General features: G+C 50.7%; 2 protein-coding genes and 1 long non-coding RNA gene across 3 annotated transcripts; 1 reads left to right on the top strand and 2 right to left on the bottom strand.

Annotated features, from left to right (window-relative positions):
* The first annotated feature begins 138 nt into the window (after window positions 1-138).
* On the top strand, window positions 139-3,593 carry CFL1 (cofilin 1). The gene is given in 5 exon segments (XM_040256321.1): window positions 139-252; window positions 2,076-2,383; window positions 2,650-2,726; window positions 2,930-3,000; window positions 3,002-3,593. Coding segments are annotated over 5 exon segments (501 nt in total). The 5' UTR covers window positions 139-249; the 3' UTR covers window positions 3,044-3,593.
* Window positions 3,594-4,380: 787 nt separating this feature from the next.
* On the bottom strand, window positions 4,381-8,965 carry SNX32 (sorting nexin 32). Its single transcript, XM_040255205.1, is given in 9 exon segments — window positions 4,381-5,624; window positions 5,733-5,826; window positions 6,580-6,616; window positions 6,844-6,916; window positions 7,082-7,181; window positions 7,480-7,639; window positions 8,010-8,053; window positions 8,056-8,108; window positions 8,950-8,965. Coding segments are annotated over 9 exon segments (1,053 nt in total). The 3' UTR covers window positions 4,381-5,148.
* Window positions 8,966-16,393: 7,428 nt separating this feature from the next.
* On the bottom strand, window positions 16,394-16,982 carry LOC120874720. The gene is made up of 2 exons (XR_005723685.1): window positions 16,804-16,982; window positions 16,394-16,540 (listed from the first exon to the last, which is right to left on the bottom strand). It is a non-coding gene; the product is annotated as an uncharacterized LOC120874720 (long non-coding RNA).
* Window positions 16,983-18,183: the final 1,201 nt, after the last annotated feature.

The following is an 18,183-nucleotide window of genomic DNA, read 5'->3' as shown; positions in this document are numbered from 1 at the left end:
TGGCGCTCAGAGACCGTCAGACGAAGAAGACTCTGTTACCCAGCGAGCCCGAAGACGGCGCAGGGCCCTCGGACTTCATTTCCCGTCGGTCCGCAGGGGGAGCCCCGGAAGCCCGCCCCGCCCCTCATTGTGCGGCTCATACTAAACGGAAGGGGCCGGGAGAGGCCGCGTTCAGTCGGATCCCGGCAGCAGCTGCAGCGGCTCTCGTCTTTTGGCTCTCCTAGCTATCGTCTTTTCGCTTCCGGAAACATGGTGAGCGGCAGGCCACGGCGCCGCGGGGGAGGCGGCCGCGGGTCGATCATCTGGGCGCGCGAGAGGGAACGGGGGCGCGACGTCGGCACTCCCTTCCCCAGCTCCCGGGGCTGGACGAGGGTCTCGTGCTGAGGGGCGGGCGGCGCCGGGACGCGCGTGCGCGCCCGCGGGCGCCGGGGAGGGCTGGCTCGGACGTCGCTCGCGCGCCCCCTGGGCTCCCTTCCCCTCCCCCACCCGGCTGCTGCGCCCGCGCGGCCCAGGGCCGTGGGGGAGGGGTCCAGGGCGCGCGCGCGCCCGTCCCCTCGCGGGGCCGCCGAGAGTCGCTTCTCGGGGACGCGCGTCTCGACTGGAACACGCGGCATCCAAACCTGGCCCGGGGGCGACGGAGGAAAAGCGCGCGAGCGGTCTTGGCGCGCGCGCCCCACCCAAGGGCTGTTCTCGTGTCCGCGTCACCCTCCCTCTCCAGCGGGGTCCGTCTCGAGAGCAGGTGGCAGGGATGCCCGCGAGGGGCGGGGGCGGCGCGGCTGGCGGGGGATGCGGGCCTGTCCTGGCGCAGGCGCCAGCGATTAGGGGCTTGCACCGCGCGCCACAGAGCGGACCGCGAAGGAGTCCTCGGCGGCTCCCCCGGGCTAGCGAGCCCCTGAAGGCGAGCCGGGTTCGCGGAGTACAGCCGGCGGAGACTGGGACGGCGCTCCCGGCCGGCGCGTGCGCACACGGTCAGGCCTGGCCGCTGGGCCAGAAGCCGTGGACTAACGGGGCCTTCGGCTCTCCCGGATGGGGCCTGAGGGTGGAGCCGCGTTTAGGGAAGTGACCCAGGCGGGCACCGCCCGGAAACCACCTCGTCCCCTGTGTTCGGCCCGAGGGCTGCGAGAGCCGAAGGTTGTGTAACTTGCCCAGACCTGCAGCGCAGGGGGCCGATAAGCTCGTCGGCGCAGGCGATTCCATTGGGTTGAGGCCTTCCGAGATGCAGCTGCCGCTGGGAACGAGTTTTTTTTTCGGGGAGGGGGCTGACTCTAGCCGACCTGCTTTCACCGCCTACTCCGGAAGCGGCTCAATCACGTGGCCGGCTTCCTCTGCAGTTCCGGGAGCGGGGGCAGATTTCACCGTGGACCGTCACTCCCTCTCCTGGCTAGGGTGTCCCCCAACACGACCTAGAAGTTTAAAGACCTCTCAGAGACTGTGGGCACTTGAATTTGGACCGCTGACTCCTATCGGCGACTTGGGGGCCTGCATTTTTCCCATGTAGGGCCTTAATTAGGGGTTTGTTCTTGCTTTGGTTTGGGGAGACCCCAGCAGAGAAGGAATACCTTGTATAATAACTGCTTTGAACCGTGCTGATGGGCTTGCTAGAACTGTTGAGCCCCGTTGGTGGGGGTTCTAGAGATGACTAGGATCTGGATCCCTTTCTGCTCTACGTGAAGTTCTGAGTCAGCACTTTATGCAAAAGCTGAGACTGCGTAGAAAACGGGGTCAGTAGTCTGTCGGTTCTTTTAATTTTGGACTCACATCTTGGCCAAGGCTCTGCTTCTCACAGATCTTGGATCTCTAGCCTGCAGGATGTCGGGGTGGGGAGGAATTGCTGTTGAATTATGCGATCAAAGGTCTCTTTTTCTTTGGCTGCTATTCTGGGATTGTGTCACATCTGATCTTTTGACGGTGACCTGGGTGGGAAAATAGTGCCACTAGTCCTGGGAAGGGGATTAGTAGTAACCTCTTGGGGCTGAGGACTGTACTTTGTTGGCCTCTAGATAGATCTCCTAACAAAGCAAAAGAGGGACTTCAGGGCATGTCTCCTTACGAGGTACATGTGGCTCATCCTATAGGCCTCCGGTGTGGCTGTCTCTGATGGGGTCATCAAAGTGTTCAACGACATGAAAGTGCGTAAGTCGTCAACACCAGAGGAAGTGAAGAAGCGCAAGAAGGCGGTGCTCTTCTGCCTGAGTGAGGACAAGAAGAACATCATCCTGGAGGAGGGCAAGGAGATCTTGGTGGGTGACGTGGGCCAGACGGTAGACGACCCCTATGCCACCTTTGTCAAGATGCTGCCAGACAAAGACTGCCGCTATGCCCTCTATGATGCAACCTACGAGACCAAGGAGAGCAAGAAGGAGGACCTGGTGTTCATCTTCTGGTGAGCTGCTCCTGTAGGCACTTTCTCCTTTCACCTGCTCTAGCTCTGCCCCACCCCCCTTTCCAGGACAGGAAGGTCTATGGCTCAGGCTTAATCCAGACGCCTGCGTGTCAAGAGGAGGGTGTTGTAATAAAAGGCTTGTCAATGAGGAACTTGATGAAAGCGTGAATGCTTGGGCCCAGCTCAGGGGTTTCTGGAAGTTATTTATTGCTTGAGGGTACTTGCTGGGTTTGGAGCCAAATTCTCTTGATTCTGTTCTCTTCCAGGGCCCCTGAGTGTGCACCCCTTAAGAGCAAAATGATCTATGCCAGCTCCAAGGATGCCATCAAGAAGAAGCTGACAGGTAAGGGCCAGCACTGGTGGCACCATATGCCCTGGTGCTTGGGCCTTGGCCGCTGGGTGGGGTGAATGGCATGGCCCAGGAGATCCCTGCCCGCTGGAAGGCAGCCTGGTCCCCTCCATCTGTTCAGACTGGCTCCTTCCCAGCCGCAATACTCCCCACCCCCACCCTTCCTGCTCACAGATGCTCCCCCTTCTTCCCTGCAGGGATCAAGCATGAATTACAAGCAAACTGCTACGAGGAGGTCAAGGACCGTTGCACCCTTGCAGAGAAGCTGGGGGGGCAGCGCTGTCATCTCCTTGGAGGGCAAGCCTTTGTGAGCCCCCTCCAGCCCCCTGCCTGGAGCATCTGACAGCCCCAGACCTGCCCACGGGGGTTGCAGGCTGCCCCCTTCCTGCCAGACCGGAGGGGCTTGGGGGATCCCAGCAGGGGGAGGGCAGTCCCTTCACCCCAATTGCCAAACAGCCCCCACCCCCACCCCCTGGACCTTCCTCCTCCCTCCACCCCTGACGGTTCTGGCCTTCCCAAACCGCTTTTGATCTTGATTCCTCTTGGGTTGAAACAGACCAAGTTCTCCCTCCCCCAGGAACCCCTGTTTGGGGGGGGGGCCTGTATTTTTTTTAACGACACCCCAGTCCCCCACCTGTTCCTCCCCTTTCCCATGCTGCCAACTTCTAACCGCAATAGTGACTCTGTGCTTGTCTGTTTAGTTCTGTGTATAAATGGAATGTTGTTGAGATGACCCTCCCTGCGCCGCCTGCTTCCCCTCCCCACTTTCCTCTGGTCACAGCCACTCATGGAAGCAGGACCAGTAAGGGACCTTCAATTAAAAAAAAAAAAACAAAACAATAAAAAGGCTCACTAATGGGATGTCTGTTTCAAGGTTGGGGCTCTTGGGGACCTTGTGCAGGAGGCAGGGTGGGAGAACGAGCAGCATCTCCTCTGTACCCACCTCTCCAAGCCCCCACACACCCTCACTTGACCTCTGTGACTGGCTGAGCCTCCTTTTCTGACAGTTCCCATTCTTCATTTTATAGCTGGCACCAGGCTGGCTGGCTAGGAGGTAGCCAGGGTGTGTCTGCTACTGCCTGCAGGGGTCCCTTGAACAGAGGGGCTTCATGCCTGAACTGGCTGCTTCTGTTGCCTTGATCCAGGTGGGCCACAGGACGCTGAGGCCTGTCTTCTTAATCCCCATGCAGCCTTCCCAGATTGGGGCCGTGAGACTGCAAGTCACTGGCTGCCTCGAGCTTGTTCTCCACCTTCAGTAGTTGGTCTTTGCTCTGCCTTCTCTCCTGGGTGGCTGACTCATTTATGAGGGCTGGGTCTACTGGCTGCTGTTGAGTCAGAAGCCAGGTTGAGCCTTTGGCCTTAAGCAGCTGTGTCTGGGGTCTAGGGTGGGGCCGGCCAGGTGGAGCCCAGGACATCAGACCCAGGTGTCTTGGGCACCACCTTCCTGGTGTTTAACCAGGAGGGTGTTGGCTGGAGCCTCAAGCCTCTTGCCAACTTTGCTGTGGGCTCTTTCCAGACTGTACTTTGGGTTTTCACCTGCCCCATAGGTAAAGGTGGAAGTCTTGCCCTAGGGTTGGTGGTAATGCAGGATTTATACTTCCCCCACCCAGCTTCCCCATCAGCTAAAAAGCTGCCTAGAATTAAAGACTGTTCCTTGGAACTTGCCAGTATTTCTGAGAGAGAGGCAGGAAAGCATATTCCATTTTCTAATTAGGAAATGGGTGCAGAGGATTTATGATTAGTTTTATGTGTGGTCTGTGCCAGAGTTTATAAGGGGGTGGTGGCATGCCTTGACTGCTCCTGGGTTCCAAGTTCTGGATCTTGTCCCTTTATACAGGGAGCTTCCTAGCACTCTGCAGAGTGACTGAGTACATTGCAGGGGTGTCCCCCAGGATCTGGCCTCCACCATGGTCCCCTGGTAGAGGATATACCTGGTGGGCCCTGGAACTGGAATGTCAGGACAAGCACGCCTCCTTATAAAACCAGGTTTTTTATTTGTGAACAGGCTGGAGACAAATGAACTTGGACCAGCATGGGTGGAGGCTGTCCCTCAGCCTCTGTGGAGGGGAGGTCACTGTTCCCTGGGCTTCCAGGTTGGGGCTCTGCTTACCTCTGGCCAAGTGTGTCCACGCTGCTCTCTCCCTCTGGCAGGGCCTGGCACCTTGGGGCAGGGGTGGGGCCTGCCCTGAGAAGGGGCATGGCAAGTGGCTCCTAGGGCTGGAAGGCGGCTTGTCTGGAGTGGGAGATCTGGGGGCTTTTGGTAGCTAAGGCTCCCCTTTGAGAATGACAGGGGTGCTCCGGAGAAGCAGGGTGCTGGCCTGTGGAGGAGAGGGTCTTGATGTCTCCTCCCTGCTGTTCCCCCACCTCAAATGACTCCTCTGTCCCTAGCCCTGTCCTACCATTCACTGAGGCCTTGCTACCCATTAGAAGGGAAGGGTCCTGGTCCAAATGGGGAGCCCTGGCCCTGCACAGCTGGGGTGCTCATGCCAGCGACCTCCCAGCACCCCACCAGGTCCACCCCTGCTCCCAAGCGCCGAGAAACTAGAGGCCCAGGGTGGGAGGCCAAGAAGGCAGCAAGAGGGCTCGGCCAGGCTGGAAGGCTTACCTGTGTTTGAGGTTCTCGTGGAAGGAAGACATGGGATTTGAAGTCCATGAGCTCTGGAGAAGAGAGGAATTGGGACCCTGGCAGGGTGGCCAGCGCAGTGGCAGGGGCTCGTGGACCACAGGGCTTACTTTGCCTGGCTGAGTCCGAGAGGCATTCGAAGCACTAGCAGCACAGCTGTTAGTGGCTCTCCATAGCCCACACCTCCTGGTTGCTGGTGCAGGCCTTGTCCAGCACCTTGTTGGTGTTCTTGTAGTCTGCCAGTGCCAGCAGCTGCCAGGACAGTAGTCCTGGGGCTGGCAAGGGCACAGGATCCCTGACCCACGGCCCTTGCCTGCCTTCTCTCCCTGTTGGCTCAGCTCCCTGGCCTCCAGCCCTGAGGTTTGCTCTGGGGCCACCTCTCACCTTGGCTGCCTGGGAGTCTCACATGTAGTGTCTCAGCATGTCTGACAGCTTCAGGTCCTTTTTAGAGGCCACTTGGCCCTCCAGCTCCTGAAGCAAGAAGATGGAGGCTGGGAACAGAGCTGGCAGAGGGGCTGCTAAGGAAAGGGGTGCTGCTGTCCCTCTAAAGACCCAACAGTCACACTCTATGTCAAGCACTCACGTTCAGGGGAGCAGGCCAGTGAAGGCTTCACAAAGTAGGTGGCCTTGGATCTGCATCTTGGGGGTTGAGTAGGGGTTAGATAACAGGCAAAGGCTTTGCAGGTGTGCAAGCCAAGTATGATTTTCGGGAACTTTAACTTCAGTAGGGCAGTTGGGTGGCAGTGGCCAGAGCATACCAGGCTTAAAATGCAAGCTAGGAAGTCTGGGCTTTGTGTCTTGGGCAGTTCCTGGAAGGGACAGGGTCACTGAAGGGCCCTGAGCAGGGAAGAGATGAGCAACAGACATGTTAGAAAGATTGGCACACTCCAGTGACTGACTTTCTTGGCGAAGAGTTCAGGAAGTGGGTCTGGGGCAGAATGTTGGCAGCACAGTGCCAAAGGCATGTGGAACATCCTGGTAAGGGCCTTGCCAAACCCACTTCCCACCTCCCCCTCCATCACCACATGCACACACACTTGAGGCTGGATCCCTGACTTCACTCCACTCTTACTAAACTAGTGTGGAGAATGAGCCCAGGGCTTCATTGGGCCCCAGTTATCACTGAAAGATTCCAAAACGATCCTGGAGCTTTTCCCCCTCCCAGGACACTCTCTTCCCTGCAAAGGATCACGATCACCTTTCAACACAGAAGGCAGTACTCACCCTTAACTGTTCAAAGAGCTCTGCCAATTTGAAGAAGCTCCCAGGAGGCAGTGGGGAGGAGTTAGGGCAGGGGTCTTAGCAGGTGCTTAAAGTCTTCCTGCCCTTAGGTCCCTCTTGGGGAAATCGGCTCTTTCCCTACCAAAGCCAAACAGGAGCTTCTGCACCTCCCCCTAGAGCTGATAGTAGACTTCCACACAGTGACCCCTCATGGACAGACACAGTATTACAGGCTTAGAGGGGAGAGGGGCCAGAGGGAATTCTCACTCTAGCTGGTTGACTTCTTGTGATCCCAGACTGCTCAGTGCAGCTGAGATAGGCATGTAATCATCTGCCAGGCTTGCTGGGATAGACCCCTCCATCAGAGCCCCTTGGTCCACCTGTCAACTCCCACCCTGGTGTCTGTGGCCACAGGCAGACACAGGAAATTTCCTCTCCCTTGGGGAGTATGCCACTGGGGAGAGAAGGTAGGGGATCCAGGGCCCATGGAGTTCTGCGTACACTCATGAGTGCATGACTTGGTCTGCCCACAGACAGGTGTCCCAGATGCAGGCGTGGTACTCCAGCAGGAAGGTCCTCTCATGCTCAAAGAAGTCATCCACTTCCTATGGGAGCCAGACAGGACCCACTTATACTAAGCCACCAGAAGCAAAGCAGCTAAGGGCTCCCAAGGGTGGCACGATCTCCCCCTAGGCCAGAACCCCCAGTGGCTTCCCTCCCTCAGCCACCCAGAGCCTCAATCCGTGTGCAGCCTCAGAGTCTGGCCGTGGAGGGGCTGAGGGGATCTGTTCAAAGGAGGACAGAGCTGGGAGACCTCTCATTATCAAGATGGCCATCACCCACACCCTGAAGCCTGGCCCTGCCTCCCTGCCACCCGGAGGGCCCAGGCAGGCTCCCCTTCACAGTAAGACCGGTGTACACCCTGTTCTCCCAGGCTAGCTCCCCCTCACAGGGAGACTGGCGTACCCCTCCCTCGTAGGCATCGTGCAGCCAGATGAACTCCTCATGCTGTGGCATGACGAAGAACTCGGTCCGGGAGAAGTGAGGCAGGCAGCTCCGGAAGCTGAGAAGCCTGTCTGAGGGGTCTCTCCTCCCCTGCCCCCTGCAAGCCCGACACCCACCAAGCTTCCTGCGCACCCACTTTTGGGCCACCCCCGTCCCACATGCCAAGTGAGGCCCAAGTTGGGGCTCTTGTGTTCCTGATCACCTTCAGGAGGGTGGACACAGGACGGTAGCACGTGGGGCCTGAGGAAAAGGCAGTCAGAGACTAGATGAGATGCTCTCTTTCTCAGAGGGCCAGAGGGCTAGAGCCAGGTTGAAGAGCTGGGCCCAAAGGCTCTGTTGGCATCTGCCCACCAGGTGAGCCAGGCTGCTCGGGCTCCTGAAGCCTCCTGTGGCAGCCACCAGAACCATACCCCTACTCCTGGTGCAACATCACCTTGGTCTGAACAGTGAATTTCACCTTGTCCCGCTCCACTTGCTGACGGCATCAGAGATCTCCACCTGCAAGGAGCTGTCTCCCTGCAGGCCCACTGACATGGAGGAGGCCTGTGGGGGAGGGGAGGGCCCTGACGTGACTGACCACCGCCACCCCATCCTGGCCGCAGGCTTCTAGTCCTCCTGCAGAGCCACCTCAAAGTATTATTTCCACCATGCCCTGGGGTCACTGGCTGCACCCACACACACACACCAAAGATCCTGGTAAGTCACTGCTCAGGGCTTCACAGTGATACTTTCCCACCCGGCCATCCTCTGAAGTAGGCAGAATTTGCCCCGTTTTATAGGCCCAGAGGCTGCGACCCCCAGAGAGGTGAAATAATGTGGCCTGAACCAAACAGCTGCCACGTGCCAGGGCCAGACTGGAACAATTTTTCAATTCCACATCCCATGTGCTTCCTCAGCTACCTGCCTACCCCATCCCAGTTGGTTACCTCAGGCACCTCTCAGCAGGTATAAAGACGGTCCCACTCCTTTCTGAGGGGGTCCTGAGACCATTCCATTCACTACGTTTAGTGTCAAGAGGCACAGACTTATAGGTCAAGCACTCGCATCTCTCCAAGTGAAAACACCCGAGGCACAAAGCTACTAGTTCATTCTTGCACTGAGCTATCTCAGTAAACGCTTACTGCACACCTGCTCTGTCCACACCACTGGGCCAGGGCACTGGGGAGGAGGTCAGAAGTCACTCTCGCTCCAAGCACAGCTCACTTCTCACCCTCAGAGGCCTCCCTGTCTCCTCTCATGGGCTTTGGCATACGCTTAGGACACTGAGGGGCCACTCATAGTTTAATTTTATCTGGCTCTGAGCCTCATATATCAATGTAGTTACACAGTACACACTCTTTTGTGACCACGTTCTTTAACGATACCCACCTATGTCGTTGAGCATGGTGGTTCTTTTTCAGTGCTGTGTGGTGTCCCACTATATGACCACATCACAGTTTATCTAGTTTACTACTGTTGGTGCTCATTTGCATTATTTCCAGTTTGGGGTTATTATAAATAAAGCTACCATGAACATTCTTGCATAAATCTTTTGAGGGACCTAAGTACTCATTTCTGTTGGGTATGAGAACTGCTTGGTCAGAGAGTAGGCATGTGTTGAAAACGCTTTCATAGATACTGCCAAACAGTTTCCCAAGCTGACTGTTCTAATTTACACTCCCACCAGCACTGTATGGAAGTTCCATGTGGCTTTGTCAGTTATATGTGTTGTCAATATCCACAGCTCTATGGGATGTCTTTTCACTCTCTTAATGGCTTACAATTCTACAAGCTCAACATACCAATCTTTTCTTTTGTGGTTAAAGATGTTTTTGTACTCTTGAAGAAACCCGAAGTCATGAAGATATTCTATTTTTGCTTCCAGAAACAGTTTTAGGTCTATGATCCATTTTCATACATTTATATGTAGGCCTATGATCCATTTAACTCATTTTGTATATAGCGTAAAGTGTGGGTTGTGATTCACTTCTGCCATGTAATAGCTAGTGGTTTTAGCACTATTTGTTTAAAAACATTGTATTAACACTTATCTATCAGAGGGAAGACAGAACGAACACCATAATCACAGAAAACTAACCAATCTGATCACATGGACCACAGCCTTGTCTAACTCAGTGAAACTAGGAGCCATGCCGTGTAGTGCCACCCAAGACAGACGGATCATGCTGGAGAGTTCTGACAAAATGTGGTCCACTGGAGAAGGGAATGGCAAACCACTTCAGTATTCTTGCCTTGAGAACCCCATGAACAGTATGAAAAGGCAAAAAGATAGGACAATGAATGATGAACTCCCCAGGTCAGTAGGTGCCCAATATGCTACTGGAGATCAGTGGAGAAATAACTCCAGAAAGAATGAAGAGACAGAGCCAAAGCAAAAACAACACCCAGTTGTGGGTGTGACTGGTGATAGAAGCAAGGTCTGAAGCTGTAAAGAGCAATATTGCATAGGAACCTGGAATGTTAGGCCCATGAATCAAGGCAAATTGGAAGAGGTCAAACAGGTGATGGCAACAGTGAACGTCGACATTCTAGGAATCTGCGAACTAAAACGGACTGGAATGGGTGAATTTAACTCTGATGACCATTATCTACTACTATGGGCAAGAATCCCTTAGAAGAAATGGAATAGCCATCATAGTCAAAAAAAAGAGTTCAAAATGCTGTACTTGGATGCAATCTCAAAAACGACAGAATGATCTCTGTTCATTTCCAAGGCAAACCATTCAATATCACAGCAATCCAAGACTGTGGCCCGACTGGTAATGCTGAAGAGGCTGAAGTTGAATGGTTCTATGAAGACCTACAAGGCCTTCTAGAACTAACACCCAAAAAAGATGTCCTTTTCATTATAGGGGACTGGAATGCAAAAGTAGGAAGTCAAGAAACACCTGGAGTTAACAGGCAAATTTGGCCTTAGAGTACAGAATGAAGCAGGGAAAAGGCTAATAGTTTTGCCAAGAGAATGCACTGGTCATAGCAAACACCCTCTTCCAACAACACAAGAGAAGACTCTACACATGGACATCACCAGACGGTCAATACCGAAATCAGATTGATTATATTCTTTGCAGCCAAAGATGGAGAAGCTCTATACAGTCAACAGGAGCTGACTGTGGCTCAGATCATGAACTCCTTATTACCAAATTCAGACTTAAATTGAAGAAAGTAGGGAAAACCACTAGACCGTTCAGGTATGACCTAAATCAAATTCCTTACAACTATACAGTGGAAGTGACAAATAGAGTCAAGGGATTAGAACTGATAGACAGAGTGCCTGAAGAACTACGGACAGAGGTTTGTGACATTGTACAGGAGGCAGTGATCAAGACCATCTCCAAGAAAAAGAAATGCAAAAAGGCAAAATGTCTGTCTGAGGAGGCCTTACAAATAGCTGAGAAAAGAAGAGAAGCTAAAGGCAAAGGAGAAAAGGAAAGATATACCCATTTGAATGCAGAGTTCCAAAGAATAGTAAGGAGATATAAGAAAGCCTTCCTCAGTGATCAATGCAAAGAAATAGAGGAAACCAATAGAATGGGAAAGACTAGAGATCTCTTCAAGAAAATTAGAGATACCAAGGGAACATTTCATGCAAAGATGGGCTCGATAAGGGACAGAAATGGTATGGACCTAACAGAAGCAGAAGATATTAAGAAGAGGTGGCAAGAATACACAGAAGAACTGTACAAAAAAGATCTTCATGACCCAGATAATCATGATGATGTGATCACTCACCTTAGAGCCAGACATCCTGGAATGTGAAGTCAAGTGGGCCATAGAAGCATCACTACAAACAAAGCTAGTGGAGGTGATGGAATCCAGTTGAGCTCTTTCAAATCCTGAAAGATGATGCTGTGAAAGTGCTGCACTCAATATGCCAGCAAATTTGGAAAACTCAGCAGTGGCCTCAGAACTGGAAAAGGTCAGTTTTCATTCTAATCCCAAAGAAAGGCAATGCCAAAGAATGCTCAAACTACCGCACAATCGCACTCATCTCACATGCTAGCAAAGTAATGTTCAAAATTCTCCACGCCAGGCTTCAACAGTAGTGAACCAAGAACTTCCAGATGTTCAAGCTGGATTTAGAAAAGGCAGAGGAACCAGAGATCAAATTGCCAACATCCGCTGGATCATCAAAAAAGCAACAGAGTTCCAGAAAAACATCTATTTCTGCTTTATTGACTATGCCAAAGCCTTTGTCTGTGTGGATCACAACAAACTGTGGAAAATTCTTAAAGAGATGGGAATACCAGACCTGCCTCCTGAGAAATCTGTATGCAGGTCAAGAAGCAACAGTTATAACTGGACATGGAACAACAGACTGGTTCCAAATCGGGAAAGGAGTATGTCAAGGCTATATATTGTCACCCTGCTTATTTAACTTATATGCAGAGTACATCATGAGAAATGCTGGACTGGATGAAGCACAAGCTGAAATCAAGACTGCCAGGAGAAATATCTGTAACCTCAGATATGCAGACGACACCACACTTATGGTAGAAAGTGACGAACTAAAGAGCCTCTTGATGATAGTGAAAGAGGAAAGTTAAAAAGTTGGCTTAAAACTCAACATTCAGAAAACTAAGATCATGGTATCTTGTCCCATCATTTCATGACAAAAAGATGGGGGAACAATGGAAGCAGTGACAGACTTTATTTTGGGGGGCTCCAAAATCACTGCAGATGGTGACTGCAGCCATGAAATTTAAAAGACGCTTGGTCCTTGGAAGGAAAGTTATGACCAACCTAGACAGCATATTAAAAAGCAGAGACATTACTTTGCCAACAAAAGTCCCTCTAGATAAAGCTATGGTTTTTCCAGGAGTCATGTATGGATGTGAGAGTTGGACTATAAAGAAAGATAAGCACTGAAGAATTGATGCTTTTGAATTGTGTTGGAGAAGACTCTTGAGAGTCCCTTGGACTACAAGGAGATCCAACCAGTCCATCCTAAAGGAAATCAGTCCTGAATGTTCATTGGAAGGACTGATGTTGAAGCTGAAACTCCAATACTTTGGCCACCTGATGCGAAGAGCTGACTCAAGTTGGTGATGGACAGGGAAGCCTGGTGTGCTGCAGTCCATGGGGTCGCAAAGAGTCGGACACGACTGAGCAACTGAACTGAACTGATTTGCACTATGATTTGTCTTAGTGTACACTCTGGCAGAAAATCAACTGACTTCAAAAGTGATCAGTTCTGTATTCCCTATTCTATTCCACTGATAACATCTATATTTTTGATATCATACTCTCTTGATTACTGTAATTGATAGGCAATATGGAAATAATGTAGAATTAACTTTGTTCTTTTTCAAAATCATTTTGGCTACTGTAGATCCTTTGTATTTCCACATAAATTTTAGAATCAGCTTGTTAATTGCTAGCCAAAAATCTTTCTGAGATTTGATTGAGATTACACTGAATCTATAGGTCAATTTTGGAAGGATAGACATTTTTACAATACTGAATCTTCTAATCCATGAACATGGCTATCTTTCTAACGATTCAGGTCTTCTTTAATTTTTCTCAGTAATGTTTTATAGTTTCTCCATAGAGGTTTTGCACACTGTGGCACAAGGGCTTAATAGCCCTGTGACACGTGGGATCTTCCCATGCCAGCAATCAAACTGGTGTCCTCTGCACTGGCAGGCAGATTCTTAACCACCAGACCACTAGATATGTCCTCTCTAGCTTCTTGATATTGAAATTAGATCACTGACTTTTCAACCTTTCTTTTTTTCTAAAATATACATTTGGAGGTATAAATTCCTCTCTGGATACTGCTTTAGCTACATCTTATAAGTCAGCATTTTTTTTATCTGCTCATACTTTCGTTTCTTTGTCAAACTGTACTCACACTTGATGTGAAAGTCGCTCAGTCGTGTTCGACTCTTTGCGACCCCATGGACTATACAGTCCATGGAATTCTCCAGGCCAGAGAATACTGGAGGGGGTAGCCTTTCCCTTCTCCAGGGGATCTTCCCAACCCAGGAATCGAACCCAGGTCTCCCAAATTGCAGGCGATTCTTTACCAGCTGAGCCACAAGCACATTTTCAGGAAGTCTGTAAGAAAAGAAATCTCTTTAACTTTGGATATTAAAAAGCATCTTAACATACAGAATTCTGTCACATTTTCTTCCTTTTTCTTATCATGTTCACAATTATTCATAAACAGACGTATTAGAGACAATCATTCTGCCACAAGTCATCATAAGACTCCATCCGTTATTTAGTCGCTAAGTCGTGTCTAACTCTTTTGCAGCCCCACAGACTGTAGCCCACCAGGCTCCTCTGTCTATGGGATTTCCCAGGCAAGAATACTGGAGCAGGTTGCCATTTCCTTCTCCAATCTTATACGTTTTGATATGTCATATATTCAAAATAATTTCTTAAAAAATTTTCTAATTTCCATTATAATTTCTTCTTTGACTTATTATTTAGAAGTATGTTGTTTAATTTCCAAATATTTTGGAATGTAGTTATCTTTTTGTTTTGATTCCTTGATGAGTCTCCTAGATCAGAAATCACACTCTATATTATTTCAGGCTTTTAAAGTTTGTTGATACCTGTTTTCTGGCTAAACACAAAATGGATTTTGGTAAACGCTTCATGTACACTTCAATAGAATGTGTTTTATGCAGTTGTAGGTTCTGGAGTGCTACATAGGTCAGCTGATTAATCACACTATTTAAATCTAAATGCTGGTGTTTTTTGGTCTGCTGACACTTATTGCTGTTCAGTTGCTCAGTCGTGTCCAACTCTTTGTGACCCCACAGACTGCAGCACGCCAGGTTTCCCTGTCCTTCACTATGTCCCAGAGCTTGCTCAAACTCATGTCCATTGAGTGGGTAATGCCATCCAGTATCTCATCCTCTGTTGTCCACTTCTCCTGCTGCCTTCAGTCTCTTCCAGCACTGGGGTCTTTTCCAGTGAGTTGACTCTTCGCATTAGGTGGCTAAAGTATTGGAGTTTCAGGTTCAGCATCAGTCCTTCCAATGAATATTCAGGACTGATTTCCTTTAGGATGGACTGGTTTGATCTCCTTCCTGTCCAAGGGACTCTCAAGAGTCTTCTCTAGCACCAGAGTTCAAAAGCATCAATTCTTCCGTGCTCAGCTTTCTTTATGGTCCAACTCTCACATCCACACGACTACTGGAAAAACCATAGCTTTGACTAGATGGACCTTTGTCGGCAAAGTAATGTCTCTGGTTTTTAATATGCTATCAGTTGTGCTAAAATTCTAATTGTAATCATGGGTTGATTTCTTAATTCTGTAATTTTTTATTTTGCATATTTTGAAATTATGTTATGAAGTACATAAAACTGAGTGTTTTACCTTCCTGTTGAATTGACTCTTTAATATTAATAAAATATCCCTCCTTTTTTTCTAGAATACTTTCTCTTCCAGTCTACTTTGTTTGAAATTAATAAAGCCACATCAGCTTTCTTTTGGTTAGTGTGCTCATAGTGTACATATTCCATTAGTTTCTCAATAGTTCTGTGTTCTTAAAAGTATGTCTTTTTCAAAATAAAATGATTTACAGCTGTCCTGGGTCTCTGTTGCTGTGCGTGAGTTTTCTCTAGTATGGCAAGCAGGGGCTACACTTCATTGCAGTGCACGGGTTTTTCATTGCTGTGGCTTCTCTAGCTGCAGAGCACAGACTCTAGGTGAGCAAGCTTCAGTAGTTGCAGTACTCAAGCTCAGCTGCTCCTCAACATGTGGGATCTTCCCAGACCAGGGATCAAACCCATGTCCTCCACACTGGCAGATGGATTCTTAACCACTGGACCACCAGGGAAGTCCCCAAATAAGTCTCTTTTAACAGAATTAAATTGTTTTTTAAAAATCCAATCTGAAAATGTTTTATTTTTAATTGTAGTGCTTCTTCCACTTTGCTATTACTGTAATTACTGATACAGTAGGCCACAAGCCTGCCATCTTGCTGTTTGTCTCCTGCTTTTGTTCTTTTATTCCTTCTTGAATTCTGTTAGATTAATCAAGTATTTATGTTATTTCATTTTCTCTATTGTATTTTTACTTACCTACTCATTTATTCTTTTCATCTTTCTGTATTTATAGGAGAATTTTGAAGAAGGAAATGCTTACCTAAAGGACAAGATCTAATAGTAGATTATCAGAGAGTCTGGTACCAACAAAGGTTAGGTGCCAGTGGGCTGTGACCACAAACCCATCAGTTTGACAGCCCAGGACATCCTCCCAACACGTAGCATTCACTATTCAATAATAGTAATACAATAGCTAACACTTAGATTTGCCCTTCCTATATGCCAGGCATTGCTCTAAACATTATATATATATAATCCAACTATGAATTATGAACTAATTCAACTAATTAGTTCAACTAATTCAACTATGAATATGAACTTAGATAAACACTGAAATGATCCCTTCTGTTCCATACTTTGTCTGTGAGTCCCTCTCACATCATCAAATTTCACTTGAACCCCACTCCTCACTTGTTGGCTTCTTCAGCACCCCCAGGACAAGCTCTTCCTCTATCCATATGCCTGCACCGCCCACCCCCACCCCTACCCCACGCCTGACAGTCTGGTTCATTGGTGCAACAGGCCTCCAAGTCCCCTGCCTCCTTCCTTGGTAACTGCTTGAGAGAGATGGGGCTTCAAAAATGGACCACGGCTGCTCCATCCTTATAGGATAAGTGGCCTTTTAGTCACAGCCCACTCTGCACGTATCTCCTACCCTTAAAAGTGTGCATCTCTGTATGCCCACCCCCAACCATCCTTAGCACAAGGATGCTCAGAAACTCTGTCAAATGAAGTCAAGAAGAAAGAATGAAGACTGAATGGTCTTCTGATTACATAACACAGATAGACACGTGAACCATTAGTGGTGAACTGTATTCCCCCCACCTTGGGAAAGCAGTATTCCAGCCCCTTCTCAATCCATAACATCCTTCCATGAAACCAGCATGAGTCGGCCCTGGGGAGGGGAGGGAGGAGTAAGAGAGACGGGTTTGTTTCCATCTGTCGGGGTTAAGGTAAACCCTGCCTCCTCACCAGTCCCCACGCAGATGCCACCCCCTTGCTCAGATCTCTCTCTTCCCTAACTCATGCGTGAGCGTAGACACAGACACAGACACAGACACACACACACACACTCTCTCTCTCACTCCCTGATTGGGCATCAGCGGGTATTATGGAGGGAGATGTAGGAATGGCAGGGGGTTTGCATCCTTTCTCTACCTTGCTCTCCTTCCCAGCTTCTAGACGCTCCTCCATCACTCTCCTCGACTACAGCACTAAAGGATTCCGCAGAGGGTCACTGCCCGCGCGCTGAGGCAGCTTGGTCCGCGAGACCTCGCCCCGAGGAACGGGCCCAGTGGGGATCCTACCCACTAACGGAGGCGCCCTCCCCTCCCCTCCAAGGAGTCACCTGGAGCCGGGCGTGGTTCCCATGCCGTTCCCTCGCAGCCGAGCCTTGTGATTGGGTAGAAGGTTTACCGTGCGGGACACCATTGGCTGCAACGCCAATCGTTCCTGTGCCCAGGCCCCACCTTTAAGGGGCAGCGCAGAACTGAGAGGGCCGGGAACAGGCTACAGCCTGGAGGCGGGAGGCGGGGGCATGGGGAGGGGGGTGCTCTACGGTCGCAAAGGTCTCAGTCCTGTCAGCCCCCGCCTCCGGGCTGGTTGACTCCCGCTCGCCGGCGCTCTGGGCCGCGCCTTCCAACGGCCTCGCGCGATCTGCGCGTGCGCACTAGTCCACTCTCGCGCCCTCTAGGCGGTGGGCGGGGCGGCGGGCCGGTGGGCTGGGTGGGACGGTGGGGAGGGTCGGGGGAATGGGGAGCTCGGGTGGGGTGGGCGGACTAGGGACCGGGGAGAGGCGTGATGTCTTTGGAGAAAGGGGCTCCGTTTGGATATCCGCTTTGGGACAGGAGGGAGTGGCGGGGTAAGCCACAGAGGGCGGCAAAGGGGAGCGACAAGGCCCGCTGCCAGGGCGCCCGAGGCCAGGCCAGGACCTTCGGGCGGTCGCAACTGGAACCGGGAAGCAGAGGGGCGCAGAAGATGCGAGAAACGTTATGGATGCCCTGGAACGGGCTCATCGTCATTGGGAGGAAAATGGAGCTCCTGGGTAGAAAGACGCAAAAACCTAAAACGTGGGACCTGAAGCTTGAGTCTGAGAACTGGAGACTGGAAGATGTGGAAAAGACAGTCTTAAGAGGAAAGTCAGGCCGGAGTCCGGAAAGGATGAATGTGAAACGAGTGCGCAGTGTATCAAGTGCATTACAGGTTGCGGCCGGTTTGCGGAAAGACATATCAAAGGAGATGTGGGGAAAGCAAGAATTCAGACACAAAGTAAAGGCTGAATCTGAGAGTGCAGGGACTGTAGCGGGATCTCGGAAGGGACCTGAGTTTAAAGAGACGTTGAAGTTTACTGACGTGGAAACCAGTGGAGAGATCTTGAGAGCCCGAGGGTACGAAGTAAAGCAGAATGAGGAGGAGCTGAGGTCAAGTTTAGAGAAACTGAGGTCAAGTGGAGAGAAACTGAGTCCCAGTGGAGAGAAGCTGAGATCGAGTAGAGAGGAGCTGAGATCGAGTGGAGAGAAGCTGAGATCGAGTGGAGAG

This window comes from Oryx dammah, unplaced genomic scaffold (assembly GCF_014754425.2).
Source record: "Oryx dammah isolate SB20612 unplaced genomic scaffold, SCBI_Odam_1.1 HiC_scaffold_15, whole genome shotgun sequence".
In the NCBI taxonomy this organism is placed as follows: Eukaryota; Metazoa; Chordata; class Mammalia; order Artiodactyla; family Bovidae; genus Oryx; species Oryx dammah.
This window is presented reverse-complemented; position numbering and strand designations above follow the sequence as displayed.